The sequence below is a fragment of the Artibeus jamaicensis genome, unplaced genomic scaffold (genome assembly GCF_021234435.1).
Source record: "Artibeus jamaicensis isolate MK-2021 breed Jamaican fruit bat unplaced genomic scaffold, CSHL_Jam_final scaffold_474, whole genome shotgun sequence".
NCBI classification, from domain to species: Eukaryota; Metazoa; Chordata; class Mammalia; order Chiroptera; family Phyllostomidae; genus Artibeus; species Artibeus jamaicensis.
Window position 1 is genome coordinate 40367765 of NW_026522046.1, and position 18431 is coordinate 40386195.

At 56.2% G+C, this 18431-nt stretch overlaps 1 protein-coding gene across 10 annotated transcripts in view; it reads right to left on the bottom strand.

Annotated features, from left to right (window-relative positions):
- Window positions 1–2995: 2995 nt before the first annotated feature.
- The window catches only part of ADARB1 (adenosine deaminase RNA specific B1), a 98559-nt gene continuing 83123 nt past the window's right edge, over window positions 2996–18431 (bottom strand). For 9 of the 10 annotated variants that reach the window (XM_037158175.2, XM_053657800.1, XM_037158174.2 and 6 more), the window contains 3 exons: window positions 15681–15862; window positions 7487–7665; window positions 2996–6699 (listed from right to left, as the gene is read on the bottom strand). In XM_037158175.2, coding sequence (XP_037014070.1) covers window positions 6520–6699; window positions 7487–7665; window positions 15681–15862 — 541 coding nt within the window. In that variant the 3' untranslated portion in view covers window positions 2996–6519. The remainder of the gene's footprint in view (window positions 6700–7486; window positions 7666–15680; window positions 15863–18431) is intronic. The other variant, XM_037158179.2, reaches the window with a different exon arrangement.

Below are 18431 nucleotides of genomic sequence, written 5' to 3' on the forward strand. Positions count from 1 at the left end.
AATCCTGGAACCGTTGGGTTTGGTGGACAGCCCACACTGGCCACACAGGTGTGAGGTGACCGACCTCCCTGCAGACAGAACCTGAGCAAAGGCCCCGGGGCACCAGGAGGAGGCTCAGGGCTGCCATGGGCTCCAGCGTCCCCATGTACCCTGGCCCCACACCCCACAAGATGCATGTCCCCCGTTACCAGCAAGAGTCCACGCCTCCTCCCCTCCCCAAGCCCAATGCCCTTGCACCCCACATGCCCTGTGGGTCTTCCAGCCCCTTTCTCTGCTCACCCCACCCCCACACCACACACCCAACCCCGGAGCCTCCCGAGCCCTCCTCCTCGGACCCTGTCTCACTGGGTCACCTGCTGCCTGAGCGTCCACTCCCCTGTTGCCTGTACTGCTTGAAACCCCCAGAGAAAACCAGAGCTACTCCCTCAAGGTGGGATCCGGAAAAACTCCGGAGACCAGCATGGCCGTGACCACAGGACCTGTATGTCTGGTTTCTTCTTATGAGGACATCTCCCTGGGGTTTTGGCTATTGGCTCAGGTGGTGTGCAGGAGGAAGGCGAGACCTCAGTGCCCAGGGAGCCTGGGGTGGGGGCTCACAGTCACTCCTCGTCCCTCAGGTCCCATGTCACCCTCTGCCGCTGCAGGAGGAGAAGAGTTCGCAGTCCTGGGGGGTGGGATCAGGTAGGGGAAGCAACTGCCAGAGGCTGACTGACCCCTAGACTCGGCCCTGCACCCCCACAGGGCCTCGGCAAGGCCCTGATTTTGCTTGGGAGGACACCTGCGCCCAGTGGGTGCTGGTACCTGCTCAACCCCAGGTCCCCATCCCCCATGTGCACATATCTGAGCACGTGAGGTTGTCAATGTTATGGATATGAAGATGCAGCACGCACTTCATAGATAATAATAACATGTAAGACATACTATCGTCAATCCCACAGAGCCACTGGGTCCCTGAGTGGCTCCGTGGTTCTGTGGGATGCTGGTGTCCGTGGCCAGTGCAGGGCGGAGACCAGTGTGCCCTCACAGCAGCGTCGGGGCACGCGTCACCTGCCTCAGGTGCCGGCGAAGCCACAGGACGCGTGTTGGAGCTGTGCTGGGCCCACGGGGGGCTCTCTTCCTCCCCTGGGTGGTAGTTTTCTGATGTAAGAACGTCATCAAGTTTTTGTGCCATTCACGATGTCATCAGGGCATTTTCAATGTAATCTGTTTTTGCATCACCTTCTTAGGTAGAGACATCACAGCAACAGATCAGGCCCAAACAGGGATCTGTGGGGTGCTGGGACTGCTTCCCGGGTGTCGTGGAGAGGGTGCTGCAGGCCCGGAGAGGGTACCCAGCACTGGGTGGCCTCACACAATGAGGACACGGATGGCAGGAAAGTGCAGCAGGATGAGTAGAAGTGATGAGTTCTGAGCATTCACGCATTATGTTTGTTAATGTAATTGTGAGTTTATGTAATGTGATTTTAAACAAGGACTGTGCCTGGCTACTGCTCCCAAATTTTTGGAACTTCAGCCTCAGTGCCCCACACTGCTGCTGGACAGACCCCCCCCACCAGCTCCCTCTGCCTTTACTGATATTTTTACAAATCCTCACCCGAGGACATGCTGATTGATTTTTAGAGAGAGGGGGAGGGAGAGAGAGGGAGAAAAACATCGATGTGAGAGAGAAACATCAATTGGCTGCCTCCTCCAACCTCCGCACGCACCCTGACAGGGGACCAAACCTGCAACCTAGGCCTGTGCCCTGACCAGGGTGAATCACAGCCACAAGCTTTCAGTTTACAGGACGATGCTCAACCCGCTGAGCCACACTAGCCAGGGCTGATATTATTAACTAAAATTCAGTGTTTAATGTTACATTTTTAGTTAACAATTATTAAATAATTTAATGACTGATCACATAATTGCTCTTTCAGCCTCCAAACCTCCCCAGAGAAGCCGTTCCTTCTCTCCCGAGGTTCCCCTGCCCATCGGTCGGTCATTCCCCAGGAGAACTGGGGCTCCTCCAGGGTGGGGTCTTTGTCGGGCTCGGAGACCCGCCGCAGGGCAGACGTGGACAGCTGTGACCAGACCGGAGTCTGGGCGCCACCGAAGACACCACAGAACCTGCACTAAACTCATCGGATGGCGCCGACTCTTCTCTGACGCCTAATTTGTTCTTTTAAGGCAATGTGTTTTCATTTTTCTGTTGCTCTTACTGTGTAAGAAAGAACAGATTCAAAACTGACACAACAGAGAAAATTTTGCCTGTGACGGGGCTGCTTTTTATTTAAATGGGGCTTTGGACTTTCCATAACATTTTCACGTCTGCCTTTCATTTAGTTGTGGATACATTGACAAATACATAAGTAAAAGAGAGAAATAAGCCAAAAATCACTCCAAATCCCACCTTCCAGGCACTGTGCCCAGACTCAGCCCCCGCCGCCCCCCGCCCTGGGCAGGCACACCTGCCTGGTGTGTCTGTGAGGCCACAGGATCCTCACAAACTCCGCCCTGTGGCCGGGCTCCCCTGGTGTGCTGTGAGTCGGTCCTAAACAGCACAGTTTTAGCTTGTCACTTGGTACCTGCGTTTCTTCCCTGGGCCCGAACGCCCCGTCTACCGGGCCCTCCCTGGGCCCGAACGCCCAGTCTACCTGGTTCACGGCCTACTGTTGGTGTCTACGTTTTTCCTGTGCCCCCCACCCCTCCACGTGGTCCTCACGTGTCCTACAGGTAACTGGCATATGTCATCACCCCTTTGTGGAAGGGACCCAGCAGGGGCAGCCCTCACTGTTCTCTGCACGCCTTGTATCTGGGAGCTGCTAACATGCTCAGGAAAATGGTGGAAAAGCCAAGAATCTGAGAGGGGAGGGGACCCAGAAAGCCTGTCCCCAGATGGGGACGTGTGGGTACGGCACAGATGACTGGACCAGATGGTGACTGACCCTGGGCCTGGCCTGTCAGTGGACCAAGAAGAGCAGGAACCAGGAGGGAGAGAAACTCAGCAACACCATGGTAGTGAAACGCCTTGTTTTATTGAGGACACTGCAAATCCTTTGTCTACGTGACAGCGTCTCATGCTCGGTCCCACTGGTCTCGGTGCGTGAGGAGCTCATGCGGGTGGTGACGTGTGGTATATACATCAATATACATACGAGGACACTGGGGAGTGTGTCTTAGCGACGGTTTCCTGGCTGAATGACATTCACAAAGAGAGTCCGAATCCTGAAGTCAGGTTAAAAGCATACAGCTTCAAGTCTGGAGAAGCCAACGGCTTTCAGGGCTCACCCCACCAACATTCCACGGATCGTGCCGTTCACAGTCACGTCCAGAAGGACGCCCTCAGTCCCTCCTGTCCCATCAGCCCGCGCTGGAGCCCAAACAGTGAGCAGAGAAGTGCAGCCCACCTTGCCAGAACAGGACGCCAAGTCACAGTCAGGTCAGGCCCTGACCCCTCCCCACCCTCCCATTGTGCGGACATACCGTGTGCTGTAGGCTGGCCTCGGGCCATGGAGAGGGGCCACCGGACATGCCTGGGACAAGGACACACAAAACTGGACACCCACAGTCACAAGGACTCTGCCCTTCCCCATTATACAGTTGGGGTGGTGAAAAGAAATCTTTTGAGAGATTTCACGGAATGTACAGATGGAAAAGCCAGCTAACTTTCTCTCTCTTGCTGGATCAAATGTTATGCCTGGGGCAGACCTTATATGTTGGTGTGAATATTCTAGAAATGAGAAGATGCACCTGTGTTGTATTTTGGTTTTGGTTCTCACGAGGAAAGGAGCTCGCCGCCTCCCCACAGCAGTCCCCGGCCCTGCGCTCAGACCGGCCCCGCGGAGAGCCTGCCTGGAGCCCTGCACAGTAAGCACTGTCTTTACAAAGTGGTTCTACAGCCTGCGGAGCAGTGACAGCATCTGAATAAAATAAATTCCAGGAAATCGCCCTGTGAGATGTTGGCTTGGACATTTTACAATAACTGTTTTGATCACAATAAAAATCTCCAAAGTAGGAAAAGATGATGAAATGTTGAATGAAGACCCAGAATCAAAACTGCAGTTCTTTGGTGTCCTTGCCTGAGAGGAGGTGAAAGCTGACCCCGAGCAGGGGGTAGGGCTGAGCTGAGTGGCTAGGATGTCCCCCGACCTTGGCCCGACCTGGGAGAGCCTGGCTCACGTTCCAAACGTACCACCCCAGCTGAGCCTTCTCTTCACTCCACTTTCCCGCCAGCAGGACAGCTGCCTGGTGGCCCGGAGTGGACAGTGACCGGCACTCCCAAGGAGCGGACACTCCAGGGGTGGCTGACACAAGACAGTGGAACCCCTCCTGACCCTCACTCGTCAAGGGTCCTCACACTTAACATTTTGCTCAAAAAGCCAAGTCCCTGGTTGTCCCAACTTTTCTGTGACGTCTCTGTGGCCCGGGTGGAGGACATCAGATGTCGACTAACGCCCGAGGACACGGGGCTGCGTGTCTAATGCATGGTGGGCTCAGGAGGGACGGGCGGTGTAAAGTGCTGGGTCTCCTGCTTTGTCTCCTGCAGCAGTTGATGAGCCCTCCCTGTCCTGCTCTTGGATGAGTGCTCCGGCCGCCCTGCCTAGAGGCAGGGCGTCCTGTGCAGGCCTCCTGGCCAGCCCCTGCCCTGACCTCCCACCTTCCTCCCGGCAGCCACGGGTCAGACCTGGGTGCTTTCAGAGCACAGCCCTGCATCAGGCCTGCCCTGGCCGGTCTCACACTTGGCCCAGGAAAGGTGCACAGCTCAGGGGCCATGGGGACCACACACAGTAGGGCATCCGCTCACCTGGGGCTGGAGAGAGACTCACGCTAACTTCAACCATCCCTCATGGAAGGGAAGGCCAGACACCCGGACAGTACATGTCTACCAAGTGTATTTCCACTGGGCTTTGTCACCAAAATCCGTATCTTTTTTAAAAACTAAGTCCATCTCCCAATCCCCATTAGAAAAAATACCATTTTTAGAGAGAAGAATAAAAACGCAGGGCCTCTCATGATGTTCTTTTGGGCACAGGAAGCCTGCTCTGGGAGGGGCCGGCACCCCCAGACGCCCTTCCTGTGATGCACTGGAGTGGACCCCAGTGCGTGGCACCCAGACCGTCGTCCACGGGTATGGGGGCCTGAGCCTGCCCTCTGACCGGCTCAGGATGAGCAACGGCCCCGCACCAGCAGGGAGGCCGGTGCGGGCGGTGCCCGTCCCGGCACCTGGTAGGTCCCAGGCCTGAGCAACCTGCCCCCAGGACGCACGCCCTGAGATGTGACCACCGCAGGCTCCAAGCTCTGCTCCTGCTCCTCACGTCCCGGGCCTGCAAGGACACGGGATACCAGGTGCACACCTTGATGCCACGCAGGCGACTTCGCTGCAGGGTGGGGTGTGCCCGTGCCTGCCCAGGGCACAGTGGTGCCCTGCACAACCATAAATCAGGCAGGGCTGGAGCGTGCCCTCCACCCGCTCTGCTGGCCCTGAGTGGCAGCGACAGGTAGCTGGTCCGGGTCTCCAGGCACAGATCGGGCGGAGCCCAGGCCTCGACCTGCCTGACCCCCTTGCTCAGCTGCCCTGGGCCGTCCTGTGTGCCCCTGGGTCCCCCCAGATGCAGCAGCACCCCCTCCCTGCCATGACTACACTCACAGCCTGCTGTGTTGCCAGCTTTCAGCCTGAATACTTATTTTTTCAAACATGTCTTTGATAAAGCTGGAAAGAATAATTTAGAAATATGTCTTAAGGGGTGTTTGCCAAAATGAACATCTGTGACTTCATTCTCATTCAGTCCCATGAAGACCTCAGGCGGTCACTCAGGTCCGTCGGGCCCCAGGGGAGGAGCGGGGGTCAGGCTGACTGTCGTGCGGTGGCCTGATGCACGGCCGCTAGGCCCGAGGTTAAACACTGCTTCAGAACCCAAAGGAATGCCACACTTATGTCTGGTTATTTAGAACTAACCAAGAAAAGTTGTCTGTGATGTGATTCTTCGAGGGACACAGAAGCTTCTGGAAGAATGGAGGCTACAGGGACCTGGCCGGACACCGTGGGGCCATCTCCGCAGCTGCCAAGGACCTGCCTGCAGGGGGCAGTGTTGGGAAGTGTGGGCATGGGGACTTTCTTTAGGTTACTACGTCCTACCTCGGCTTTCTCTTCTCCTGCATATATACATATGCAGGAAAATATATATAAATGGTTTTTTGCAATTAAAATAATGTGGCATAAGGGTGACCTGACATAATTACTTCTTATTTTATAAATCACGTTCCTAGCTCTGAATAAATTATTTATTCAAGAATTTCACACAAAGTAGTTGCTATTTCCTAAGCTTCAGGAAGCCCTACTCGGTAGAACTCGATTTCTATCGTAAACTGAGACTGAACGCCGTCACCAGCAACTGGACGAGGACAGGGTGCCGCGGAGGTGCCGGAGGGCAGCTCCGGCCCGGCCACCCCACCCGCCCCGGCTGCATGCCCACCCCCGCTGCAGACGGGAGGTTGTGGGGACGGGGCCGACACCAGGCACCCCCAGGTCCCCGCCGGCGGTCAGGGCGTGAGGGAGAACTGGTCCTGCTCCGTGGGCTTCTCCACCCAGGCGCCCAGCCCCGCCTTGACGAACGCCCGGAACAGGCAGGCCTTGGCCGCCTGGTACTCCTTTGCCACCAGCTTGGACTCATGGTACATGTTGGGTTTGGTGATCCTGGAGCGCAGTAAGTGGGAGGGGACCTGTGTGAAGATAAAGAACAAGTACAACCATTCAAGAAGTAACAGTGGAAGCTAGAACTCAAGATCATGGTCAAAAATGATAATTAGTACTGGGCTGGCTTATGGAGGTGGGGCCCCCACGTGCAGGGGCCTCCCGCGGAGGGGCTGTCCTCACACGGAGTGGCCTGGGCGCCCGTCTGAGGGGCTGTGCCTCCCACCCCCAGGAGCAGCCCGCGGACACACAGGCGCAGCTCCCGGCCACCCGCGGACAGTTGAGTCTAATGTCCACTCCCAACACTGTAGCTGTTCGGAAACCACGGTGTCCTGTACTGGTGATCACTGGGGCACCACCCCACCCCTGCTGGCTACCTCATGTGTGTGCTGCTGCAACTTGTCTATTCCTCCACATCAAGTTCAAGGCCAGCTTCATAATAAACGATACAGACTTGACTCATAAATCAATGAAAAATAGTAATATACTGGTTTACCACATGAGGTTTTATTTGGTGAAAAGGGGGCCCTGCTGACGCTACTGTGGAGAGAAGGTCTAAAATCCTTCCCGGCGGGTTTAACTGAGCCCAGCGACGCCTGCCCTTCTGGGCGCCTGCTCTCTGAGGTGACAGAAGGTCCCTGGCAGGAGGGCTGGGGAGGGAAATGCTGCCTCTGGGGCTGAGCCGCTTTAAATCTGAAGGGCCAGGGCTGGACTTTAGGCTGGATGGCACCAGAAGGAGCAGGTCTGGAAGGGCCGTGTGGACGGAGGCGGGGCTGCGACAGGGACAAGCGTGGGGGTGGGCGGGCGCCTCAGTACCTTGCCGTGCACACGCATCCAGCGACAGTACAACGCGTGCTTACACAGGCGCGACGCTCGGCCCAGCTCATCCTTGCCCGTCGTGGCGTTGATGACCTCGACGGCCGCGTCGCCCACCGTCCAGTTGACGCTGAAGTTGGGTGCCTTCCCCGGCTGCCGTGCTTCTGCGTTGCTGATGCCTGGAAGGGAGGGACGAGCGAGGTGATGCCGAGGCCCTTGCGACAGGCGTGTGGGACCGATTGGCACCGGTCCAGTGCCACCTCCTGCTGCCCAGAAATGCGCTGTCTGTTGAGAGGTGGTGGAAGGCCCACAAAACCGAGACCTGTGCGACCTCACAGCACTTCTAACTCACTCGGGCAACAGAGTGGGAAAGCGGGGCGGCCCGTTCGGGACGGCAAGCCACACGTGTGACCTCAGGCCCTGACGCCGAGGTCACCCTTTCACACGCCCGACACCCAAGATGCAAGGTCCAACCTCTTCACATGTTTTCTTACTGCATTTCAACACTTTCTGGAACCAAACGCTTCATTTATTTTTGTGCATCCGCTCAAGGCCACGGATCTGCTAAGCGTGCCTGCAACTCCAGTTGCCATTTCTGCTGCACACAGACTAAGAGCAGCTCAGCCTGGTTTCCTCTCTGACGGGAGAGTTACCCACCAGTCCCACTCCCACACGGCTGGGGCCTGTGGCCTCTTCTACTCTCGCTTTGTAGCCAATGTTCAGTTTTAGAGCAAAGGAACCTGGACAGGTAGCGAGTCTGGATTCGATGAGTCATGGCCATGTGCGGCACTTCAGAGCCGAGCAGAGTGACGGACTTGAGAGATGAAAGTGTTAATTGTTACCAAGTCTGGTACTGAAGGGAGAGCCTCAGCATCGAATGGAGTCTCTGTCCCGACGTCGGGCAATCGCTCCAAATCACACTGGTATGTGGCAGGGTCGCCACTGAGACGGAACAGTAGGGCCTGTGGAGAGTTACGAGGACCGACTGGCTCTCAAGGAGGCGGAGGCTGAGAAGTCAGTCCCACGACCTGCCCTGTGCCAGCCGGGGACACAGGGCGGCCGACGATACAGGGCAGCCGGTAGTGGACCTCCGCCTGAGTCCCCAGGCGGAGAACTGGGGGCCTGTGGTGTGAGTCCCGGCCAGCAGGGCATGGTGAGAAGAGGTGGCCCAGTTTTGTCAGCCAGGCAGGAAAAGGGGGGGAGCTCCACGTGCGCCGGCCTCGGTGGCCCATGGGTGCGCGGGGGAGACAGATCCTCTGAGTCTTTGAATAAAATCTGACCATCATCCCTTTATCGAAATGCCTGACCGCTATCTGATTAGGTAGAAAATGCTACAATAAACACAGTTTCCCCTCGGAATGGAAGTCACTCGCCACTCAGCACGGCTCCTGCGCGCCGCGGAGCGCCACGTGCTGAAGCCCCACAGAGACGGGGCCAGGAAGGGACCTCTTACAAACTGATTCTGCTCGGCACCTGGTTTCCAGGTACTCAGTGGGACTGTGTTGCTAGCGAGTGGGCAGTGCTCGTACTGTGTCGCTGTCCTCATAAATCTGAACTCCTGTGCAATCAGGTCATTGTCAAGGGTCACCACTGAATGACACTCCAGCCTCAGAGCCACAACACTGTACATTACAATCAGAAATGGTCAACTAACTGCCCGAAAAAGTAAGACCCTAACAGTACAAATATGGTTTGTATTTTAAGCTAAATAAATGGAAAAATGGAGAAAATAAGGCAGAAAGAAAAGAGCTAGCTTGGGCTTCCAATGCTAACCACATGCTTTTTCTGGAGGAGAATTTCCCTGATGGTCAGGAGAGCACCTTTCTCTGAGTCCCAGGGGCCGATGCCCCCGAGTGGCCCGACATCTGGGAGAGCAGGTCTTTTCGGGGCTGCAAAGTGAGGACTGGGGTAAGGAGCCAATCACAGGCCACCGGGCAGAAACCAGGGAAAGCAGGAAATCACAGGCTGCGAATGAGTCTCTGCTGTTGTGAATTATGTGAGTCAAAACGCCCAGAACAAAAATACAGAGAAACCAAACTGGCCTAACGCCAGGTACAAAGCCCGGAGAGCTGGTGCCCATTCGGACTTCCCTCCCACAGGCGTCTCCACGGGCGCCTTCACCTACAATGGGCCATCAAAGCAAATTACATGCATAATGATTCCTGACAGACATTAAGGCCACCGTGGCTTCCTGCTACAGAAGTTCTCTGTCATATGTTTATTGACCCAGAAAATATATAGTTTACACTCTCGATTGAAAGTGACCTTTATCCTGCAAACAGAGACCTGGGTAGGAGCTGAAGTGTAAGGAACCTGGTGTGCAGTGCCTGACAGTGATGGTGACACTGGCCATCCACCCGGGCCTCCCAGGCCCTCGGTGTCACTGGCCCCTGGGGACCCAAAAGCTGTGAAACCTCCTGCCACTGAAGCCTGGAGCCAGGCGCCCTCCAGACCTCCACCTGATTTTCCCTGAGGACTGCAAACCCTGAGCCAAGGAGGGAAGTGACTGGACCCCATCCAGCGGTGAGCAGTAGCAGGGACCGGGCAGCAGGCTGTGCCCCGCTCTCACGGCCTCCCCACCGCCTTCTCACTGCTTCACCAGGCCCAGACAGGTGCCAAGGACTCTGCACAGGGGACCACTGGCCAAATAAGACTTCCTTCATAGCTGAAACCCTGGGGTTTTGAAACACAATGTCGGGAAGGAGCCTGAGCCTCCAGTCCAGAAAGTGAAGTGTGTGCTACTGGCTGCCTGGCCTGGACAAGCCCGTGTCACCAGGAAGCAGGGGATCCAGCGGGTCCCTCACCCAGCCTGCATGGCCAAGACTACACAGGACTGGGCGCATTTAACTGGAAGTCTCTACCCGGCCGACGATACCCCCCGGGGTGACAGAAGAGGGGAGTGCCTATGCCCCAGACGTGGTTTGCAGACAAATCCCGGCACAACTGTTATTGCTGAGAAATCCTCAAAGGAATCATCAGTACAACAGGTAATGCCACTTTGTCATCAAAGACACCTGTACTGAATGTTCAAACAGACAAATGAACAAACATAGGCGAACCACATCCTAGACCCTTGAGTCTACAGGCAGTTCAAGGTCGTTTGGGTTGGTCCGTCACACCAACCCGCGGCACCACGTCCACAACAGGCGCTGGCCACCCTCCTTGGCCAGACTGCTTCCTTCCAGTCAGGGATGCTCAATACCTCCCAACGACTGGGTTGGCCAAAAAGTCCGTTCGGTTTTGTCCGTAAAAATAACAGACACGTTTTTCATTTTCACCAATAACTTTACCGATTTGGATTATTTTGAGCATATCAGTTGCCTCCCACGTAGCAGAATACTGATTGTTTTTAATTACTGTCTCAATTTGATCGCTATCGAGTTCAACTGGTCTTCCTGACTGTGGGCACTGTCCAGTGAGAAATCTCCAGCACGAAACCTCACAAACCACTTTTGACATGTTCGATCACTCACAGCACCTTCGCCATCCACTGCACAAATCTTTTTTATGCATCTCAGTTGCATTTTTAGCTTTCTTGAAATAATAAAGCATAATATGCCAAGAATGTTTATTTTCTTCTATCTTCAATGTTAAAATAGCAACACACAAAAACTCACCAGTTTTGATAATTTTAACGCACGCCACTATGACAGCTGTCACAACACAATCTACCAACAGTTGTTTGAAAAAAGTTAAAGACAGCTAAGTACTACCAGAGCCATCTTACGGGAAAAACCGAATGAACTTTCTGGTCAGCCCTGTGTTGTCTAGGGCTCCAGCCACCAGGAAGTTCTCTGGGACACAGGAGATGGGAAAGCCCAGACAGTGGGTCCTTGAAGAACGAAGACCCCAAGCAGGCGGGGACTGCGAGTGTGTGGCTGTGACACGCGCCGGCAGGTCCCGGACACTGAACAACCCGGACAGCAACCGCCCCTGTGAGCGGAATGTCCGTGTGTGGCTGTGACCGGGCAGGTCAGCTTCCTCAGAGAGCGGGGCAGACTGAAGGGGTGGCAAAGGACGCGTGCCACAGGAGAAACTGGACCGAGACTTGCAGACAAGATGGCGCAAAAGCAACAGCACGGGACAAAAACCGGAGAAAGTCTCTCCGACCCGGAGGCGAGGTGGTCCAGGTGGAAGCCGTCAGAGGAGTTGGGGGAGGGGGAGGAACACAGCCATACTCCTGGCCTTACTCTGGGGAAAGTCTGAGTTTTAAGGAAAAAAGATAAACTTAATGCTACCAGACAGAGAACAAAATGGGAATCTTTCGGAAGGAGAGAGGATGGAGGTGGCTCTGAGCCCAGGAGACCAGGGATGGTGACAGCAGCTTCTGCGGGAGCACCCAGTCCGGCTGCTGCAACCCCAGATGCTGGGCGAGGGCGGCCCAGGGGTGGGGGCACCGCTGGGGGGCCCCTTCCAAGTTGACCAGAACAGCCACCCCTCTCTGTCCCAGCAAAGTCAAGACTGACCCTGAATGCACAGCGACTGGCAAGGAACTGTGGCCGCGTACGTCTGTCCAAACTGTCACGGACAGTCCGGCGGAGGGACCCATGGGGAAGGTGGCTGGGAGGACTTTCTAATCTAAACCACAAGGTGACGCCACCAGAATCTACCAGGATGAGGTGGGAAGGAGGGCGAAGCCGGTCTGAGCTTCCAGCTCCTCTCGGGTGGGGTCCTTATCAATACTGATTAATTCTCCACGCTGATTTCTTAAAGTGCTCATTTGTTTAAAAATTAAGGGCCAACACTGGGTAAAAAAGAAGTGAAATTTAGAACTTCCCAACCACAGGTACAGAAAAAGTAAAAAAGCCACTGTAATCCAGACGGCAATAGGGCAGGAGAAAATCAGTGGGAGGCTAAAACAGAAGACAGGCATGATGGAAAAAGGAAGGTTTTGTACTGGGGGCCGAACCCGACCCGCCCCGCCCCACCCCTCTGACACAAGGAGAGTCCCCACCATTCGGGGGCCACTCCTGCCTGGAAAACACACACCTTCTCTCACCCTCATTCATATTTACATTTCCCCCTTTCCCTCAAGTAAGGCTTTGTGACGCAGAGACAAGAGTCCGAGTTTTACCAACTGCTAAAAATGGGGACAGGCCTTCCCCAGCAGGCGTGTGTGGCTTTCTCTCTGGCACCAGCAGCGGCCCCCTGCCCTGTCTTCCCAGAGGTCCCCCAGCTCAGACAGCATCGTTAGGATGCGCTCCCCACGCTGCCTTATTGGTATTTTGTGACCACAGTGGCAGTAAAACCAGCACTGGGGGAGCCGCCCGTGGCCCCAGGGCAGCCTGCCTGTCACCAGGCCCTGGGACAGTCAAGACCCCTGGCCTTGCTTCTGGACTTCTCTCCCCCACCTGGACAGCAAACGGGGCCTGTTGAGAATCAGGCGTGGATGGGAATTAGAGGCTGGAGCTGCTCTGAAGCCAGCGGGTGCAGATGTGAAAGTGGCCTGGGAAGAAGACGCCAGCACATCTGCAGGGCTTCCGCTTCCCGAGTGCCAGGAAAGGGAGGGTTAGTGCGCACCGCGACGGCCCGAAGGGCCGCAGCTCCCCTCTATGGTCCTCTCTTAAAGTCAGATGGAGAAGGGGGAGAAGGTACAGAGAATAAGTAGCATAGACAGTAGATAGTAAATAGACGGGGGGAGGGGGGGCAAGAATAGTAGGGGAAATACAGAATCTAAAGAACTTGAGATATGTGGTCATAAACTAAAGGGGGGGAATGGTGGGGAGGGGTGTACAGGGTGGAGGGGAATGAAGAGGGGGGAATAAAGGGGGAAATAGGACAACTGTAATGGCATAATCAATAAAATATATATTTTAAAAAAGTCACATGTGCTTTTCATGCTGAAATAACATGAAATTCCTAAATAACATGAAATTCTTTGGCCTAGACAGCTTTTTAAAAATAGTCCACCACTACATTTTTTATTAAAGGCCTATCTGATTTGCTTGGTTTTCAGGGGACCTGGTTCTAGCTGACTCAGTCACCCTCTGGGCTAAATTTGCAACCGTTCTTGCCCTCCCTCGGACCCTGTGGTTCTCTGGACGCCGCTGTGCATCGCTCCCATTCTAATGGGACTTCCATGACGGAGTGTGCACAGGACAGCCGGCGAGCACGGGGCGAACTGTGCCGAGTGCGTGTGCATGCCGCGGAGACACAGGCGGGGACTGAAGGGGCCAGCCCCCGTGTCCCGGCCACGGGAGCGTGACCTGCCACGTCTGAGACACCAGGATTCCCCCACCAGATCCTCGCACTCGATTCCGTCTGCCTGTGAGGACAGTGGATTTCCACAGCCCGGCGGCCCCCGTGCAGCCCATCCACGAGGGAGGGCCTCTCGGCCTCTCCGCCTCCCTCGGCCCCCGGCTGTGTTGCCCCCTGCGCACCTCGCAGGGGTGTCCTGCGTGCAGGTGTCTTCCCCAAAGCGACCTGCTGCGCCGACTTGAGCTCTCTTCAAGGAAAAACAACAGCAAAACCCCACTGTTTCCAAAACAAAGCATCTATCCAAGTTAAAATACCTCAAACAGTGTGCATTTCAAAATAGACTGTGAAGCTGTAAGCTGCTGCCCCCTGGCTCAGCGATCGAGAAGCACTCTGCTCCCTGGACCTTGAGCACTGTCCCTGTCCCTCACAGAATTCTGATACTGGCCCAGAGGACCACGGAGGGCACCTGGTCTGTCCCCGTCACTAGGCACAGGGAGAAACTGAGGCACGATGCTTTCAGCTCGGACTGAGGCTCTGGCTGAGAACACGTGGGCTCAGTGCAGCCCCAACCGTAGGGCTGGGGGCTCTGGGCTCTGGGGTTTGCGGTGATACAAGGGACAGGAGACTGAAGGGCGGTTCTTCTACTTCACCATTTACTTCCTCCTGTTACCAAACTCGCAGAACGAGCGTCAATGACTCAGGTCTCTCTTGCAAAGGCTACTTTTCCGCACCTTTTTACAGCCGTACATCGGATGGTAAAGATAATCTGACTTTTATAAATGAGCTCTCATTCCAGTGTCTTAGAATATTCCTTCGGCAAAATGACCCTGTCCCCTGGGCCGCCTGCCATGGGCATGGTCCCAATGGCACCCTCTGCTGAGCGGCCCCCACAGCCACGCATATCACGCAGTGTTCTAAGTGTCTATGAATCTCAGAGACAGGTGACAGCTGAGGTTAAACAAAGCCCTCAGGCGCTGAGCACGGACAGTGAACAGGGAGAACCATTTTCTGACCCACGGGACATCCGTACGTCCACACAGAGCAGGACACGGTCACTCACTCCCCAGCTTCCAGGATGTGCCGTGGGCACGGCTGCTGCCGTTTCAACTTCCCAGTCGGGTTTATCACACTCTACCCTCTTCCTAAGGGAGGAAGGGTTAAGGTTAGGGAGCTGTAAGAGGCTCCATCCGGGACACGGAGGGGAGCCACGCCTCCAGGAAGCCCGGCTCTGCCCAGTCCTGGCTGCCCACGTGCTGCGGGACTGGTGGTTAGTTCAGGGTTGTGAGTTTAGTTCTGAGTTTGAAAAATAAGTGAAATGATATTTTCAATGGGATACAAGTACCTTAATGGTGTCCTTTAAAATAAGGGTGAACTGAGAAGTTAGGACCCTTGAATTCAAAAGCTCTTGTTCACTTTGCAGTTAGCCACTGACATTCTAAAAGAGAAACAACAAGCTGGTAACAGTGGGCGCCCAGGGCAAGTGTAAAATGTCCCTGACACACGGGCCTGTCACTGTCCCCATGGCCACATCCTTGACACACGGGCCTGTCAAGGGCACGTTTCAATTACATGACCAACCTCCTAGGAGCAAACTGGGTGCGAGGACCCAGGGCAGGCCACCAGCTGCACAGGGGCTGGCTCTGCAGTGGCAGCTGGTCACCATGTCCACACATCCTGGTGGCCCAGCCCAGCTTGACCTCAGACAGCCAATGAGCGTGTATGATTTCCACGGCATCTGTCAGTCTCTCTGCAGAGACGGGAGGACACACCCGCACGAAGGCCGCGCCCAGGCTGCCCGTCCTTTCCGGGCAGCGAGAGGCGAACCTTGCAGTGGTGGGACTCACTGAACAGCCCTCCCAGGGCCTGGGGCGGCCCCTCCCTCCCTCCGGAGCGGCTCCTCCCCAGCCAGCTTCCTTGGGGAGTTTTCACTCACACGACCTGCACCCCGCACAGAAAGTTTCTCTGAGAGGGACGAGCGCACTCGGGGGGTACTTGCCGCTGAGCAGAGGCTTGTTGAGGGTGTACAGAGCGGGCAAGTCCTCTATGTTCGAGATCCGCTGGTACATGGCTCTGGAGAGGTGGTCCCCGTGGTAGAGGCTGCCCAAGATGATGCTCGAGAAGTAGATGGGCTCCACGAAGATGCTGAGCAGGGAGCCCTGGATGCCCACCACGTTCCACCTGCGGGCAGAGGGACAGGCCTCAGCGGGGGCTCCGCGCCCGTCGCGGCCCTGACGCCCACCTGCCCCGTGCATAGATTCCCTATTAATTCTGCACAATGTCGGCCAATCAAAAAGAGAGTACCTAGAAATAACTGATTTAGCAGTTTAGAATTTTTAAGAGAAAAATCAACTTAAACGTCCCTTTAGCTGTGGAATGACTTTTTCCCACAACAAACTTACTGAAGGTTCTAACAGTATCTCTGACCATTGCTCTGGAGTCCTTGAGAACCATAAACTGTCCGTTTCCTCTCCTTTGGCCAAATCTTGGAGTCGGGCTCCATTTAGCACGTGGAGGTGAGAGCCAGCCATGCCTGGCAGGGCAGGGCACACTCCCCGCCACTGGCCAGTCACCAGGCGCGGCAGCGGGGACCCTGCTTGCAGCACTGGGAGAGGCAGTGGCTACAGGGCTTTATTAAACCAGCCGTTCCCGACACTGAGGATCCCAGCGTTTGTTCGAACTCTGACTCATACGGCCCCTCAGACACGCCACCGCCCTCGCTCTCCCCAGCCCCACAGAGGAGGGACACCACACGGCCCCTTGGCGCCAGGCACCGAGCCCACGGGGCAGAGACGACACAGCCCGTGTGTTCCTGGAGCCCGATGGCTGCCTGGATGCAGACAAGCCGCGAAAAGGTAAATACGTGAGTCGAGAATTAAAACTTGAGAAGAAATCAATCTGGCAGGGAGCGAGGTTCTAGGAAAAGCAGAAGAGGGGTGCTGACTGCAGGGAGGGCTCTGAGAGGGTGGCCCTGAACTCAGCACCTGGGGGCATCTGAGGCGGAGGCAGGGAGGCCCACCCAGACCCAGCGTGGTGGGTGGGCGGGGGACAGGCCAGGGAAAGGGCAGGGCCAGGCAGCTCCTCAGGGCACACGTGCTCCTCAAGGCCTTTTGAGAAGGCGGTGGCACCACCTGATTTAATGGAGGTGTCTTCCTGGGAGGGTCTGACCCAGTGCTTTTCCGGAAGTGTCCTATCAGAAGTGTGGGGCAGGTTTGGCGGGACGACGGGTGAGTGGCCGCAGGGGAGCCGCCTCTGCAGGGCTGGTCGGAGATGGGGGGCAGCGAGATCAGGCCAATTCACAAACATTAGTGCTCCCCTCTGTCCACTCTCAGCACTGGCCACCAGCTGCCCAATCTCTGGCCCTGGTGGAGAGGGGGAGGTGGTGCTGGGTGGTCAGAGCTGTGAATGAACAGCGTCTGCATGAGCCCTGCCTTAAGTCCCAGTCCACCCAGCTCAAGCCAAATTCAGTCACACTCGCCTCCTCGTCCCTGTCACCAGCCAGTGGCCAGCAAACCTGAGAGACATCTTCTTTGAGAACGGACCCAGGAGCCACCCACCACTTCATCCTCCCCCACAGTCCCCACTCCCACACCTTCCCTCTGAAAACACAGGCCACACCAGGTCACGCCTTTGCACGAAAACCCCCAACACTCCATCTTCATCCCACAGCCGCCAGCCTGTCTGACCCGGCCCCCCCGCCCCCCAGCCGCAGGGCCTCCCACATTTAGGCCACCAGGGCCTTTGATGCCCCCTCCAGGCACTATCCTCAGGTTCTTCACCCCAGCACACAGTCCCCTGACAGCTCCCGGCCACAGTCTCCCCACCTTGGACTCTGCAGAAAGCCCCTCTTGATGCCCCGTCCCAGGCTCCTCCTGTGCCGACTTCCTGCATTACCTGCAGGCCTTCTTCGTATGACCTGTGCCCCCACCCACCCCGCCAGTAGGAAAGCTCCCGGAGGGAGGGACTGGTTGTCTGTGGCACCCACAGCTCTGTTCCAACACTTACACTGTGTACCTCGTACACACAGGTCAAGAAATACGTGCTCAGCCGACAAACCCTGCAATTCCTACAACGCATTCCTCCCACCCTCTCAAACAAAAATGGAAACACGGGTTTGCTATCGTACCAGAGAGCGCACGCCATGACTGGATGCCTTCCAAAACCACAGGGCACCCTTCCGCGCAAATTCAGAGAGCGTGTGTGGATGTAGGCCGCCTGTCCGCTGAATCCAGCCTCCTGGGCCCACTTTAAAACAGTGATTGAGCTCCACTTGTTTCAAGTCATTAGTTCCAAACACACGCTTTGAAAGAGAATTCCAGGAGCTTCTGACTGCTCTGCAGAGGGCCCAGTGGGGAGCAGTGTGCACACCCGCCACCTCTGCTGATAGCCTCCCACCGAAGGGCCTTACAAAGGACAGCGAGGGCTGGAATTCATTCGCCAGGGGTAAAAATGCCCAGTGAGGGCTGGGGAGGGGGGCCAAGGGCCTGGCACTGCTGAGCCAGGCTCCACACTGTTGAATGCCCCCAGTGAGCCTGTGCAAAGACGGGGAACCTGGCACAGACAGCTGCTGAGGGGAAGCCGCTCCCTGGGGAGGCTGCAGGGTCCACGGCAGCTTGCCGGGACACTCGCTGGGGGCAGAGCCGCACGGGTGCTGAGGCTGCCCATGCCAGGCTCACCCCCCGGCCTCTCTCTCCTTCATCTGCCTTACGCCAATTCCTAGCGGACAGGGTCCAGAGTGCTGCCACGTGTG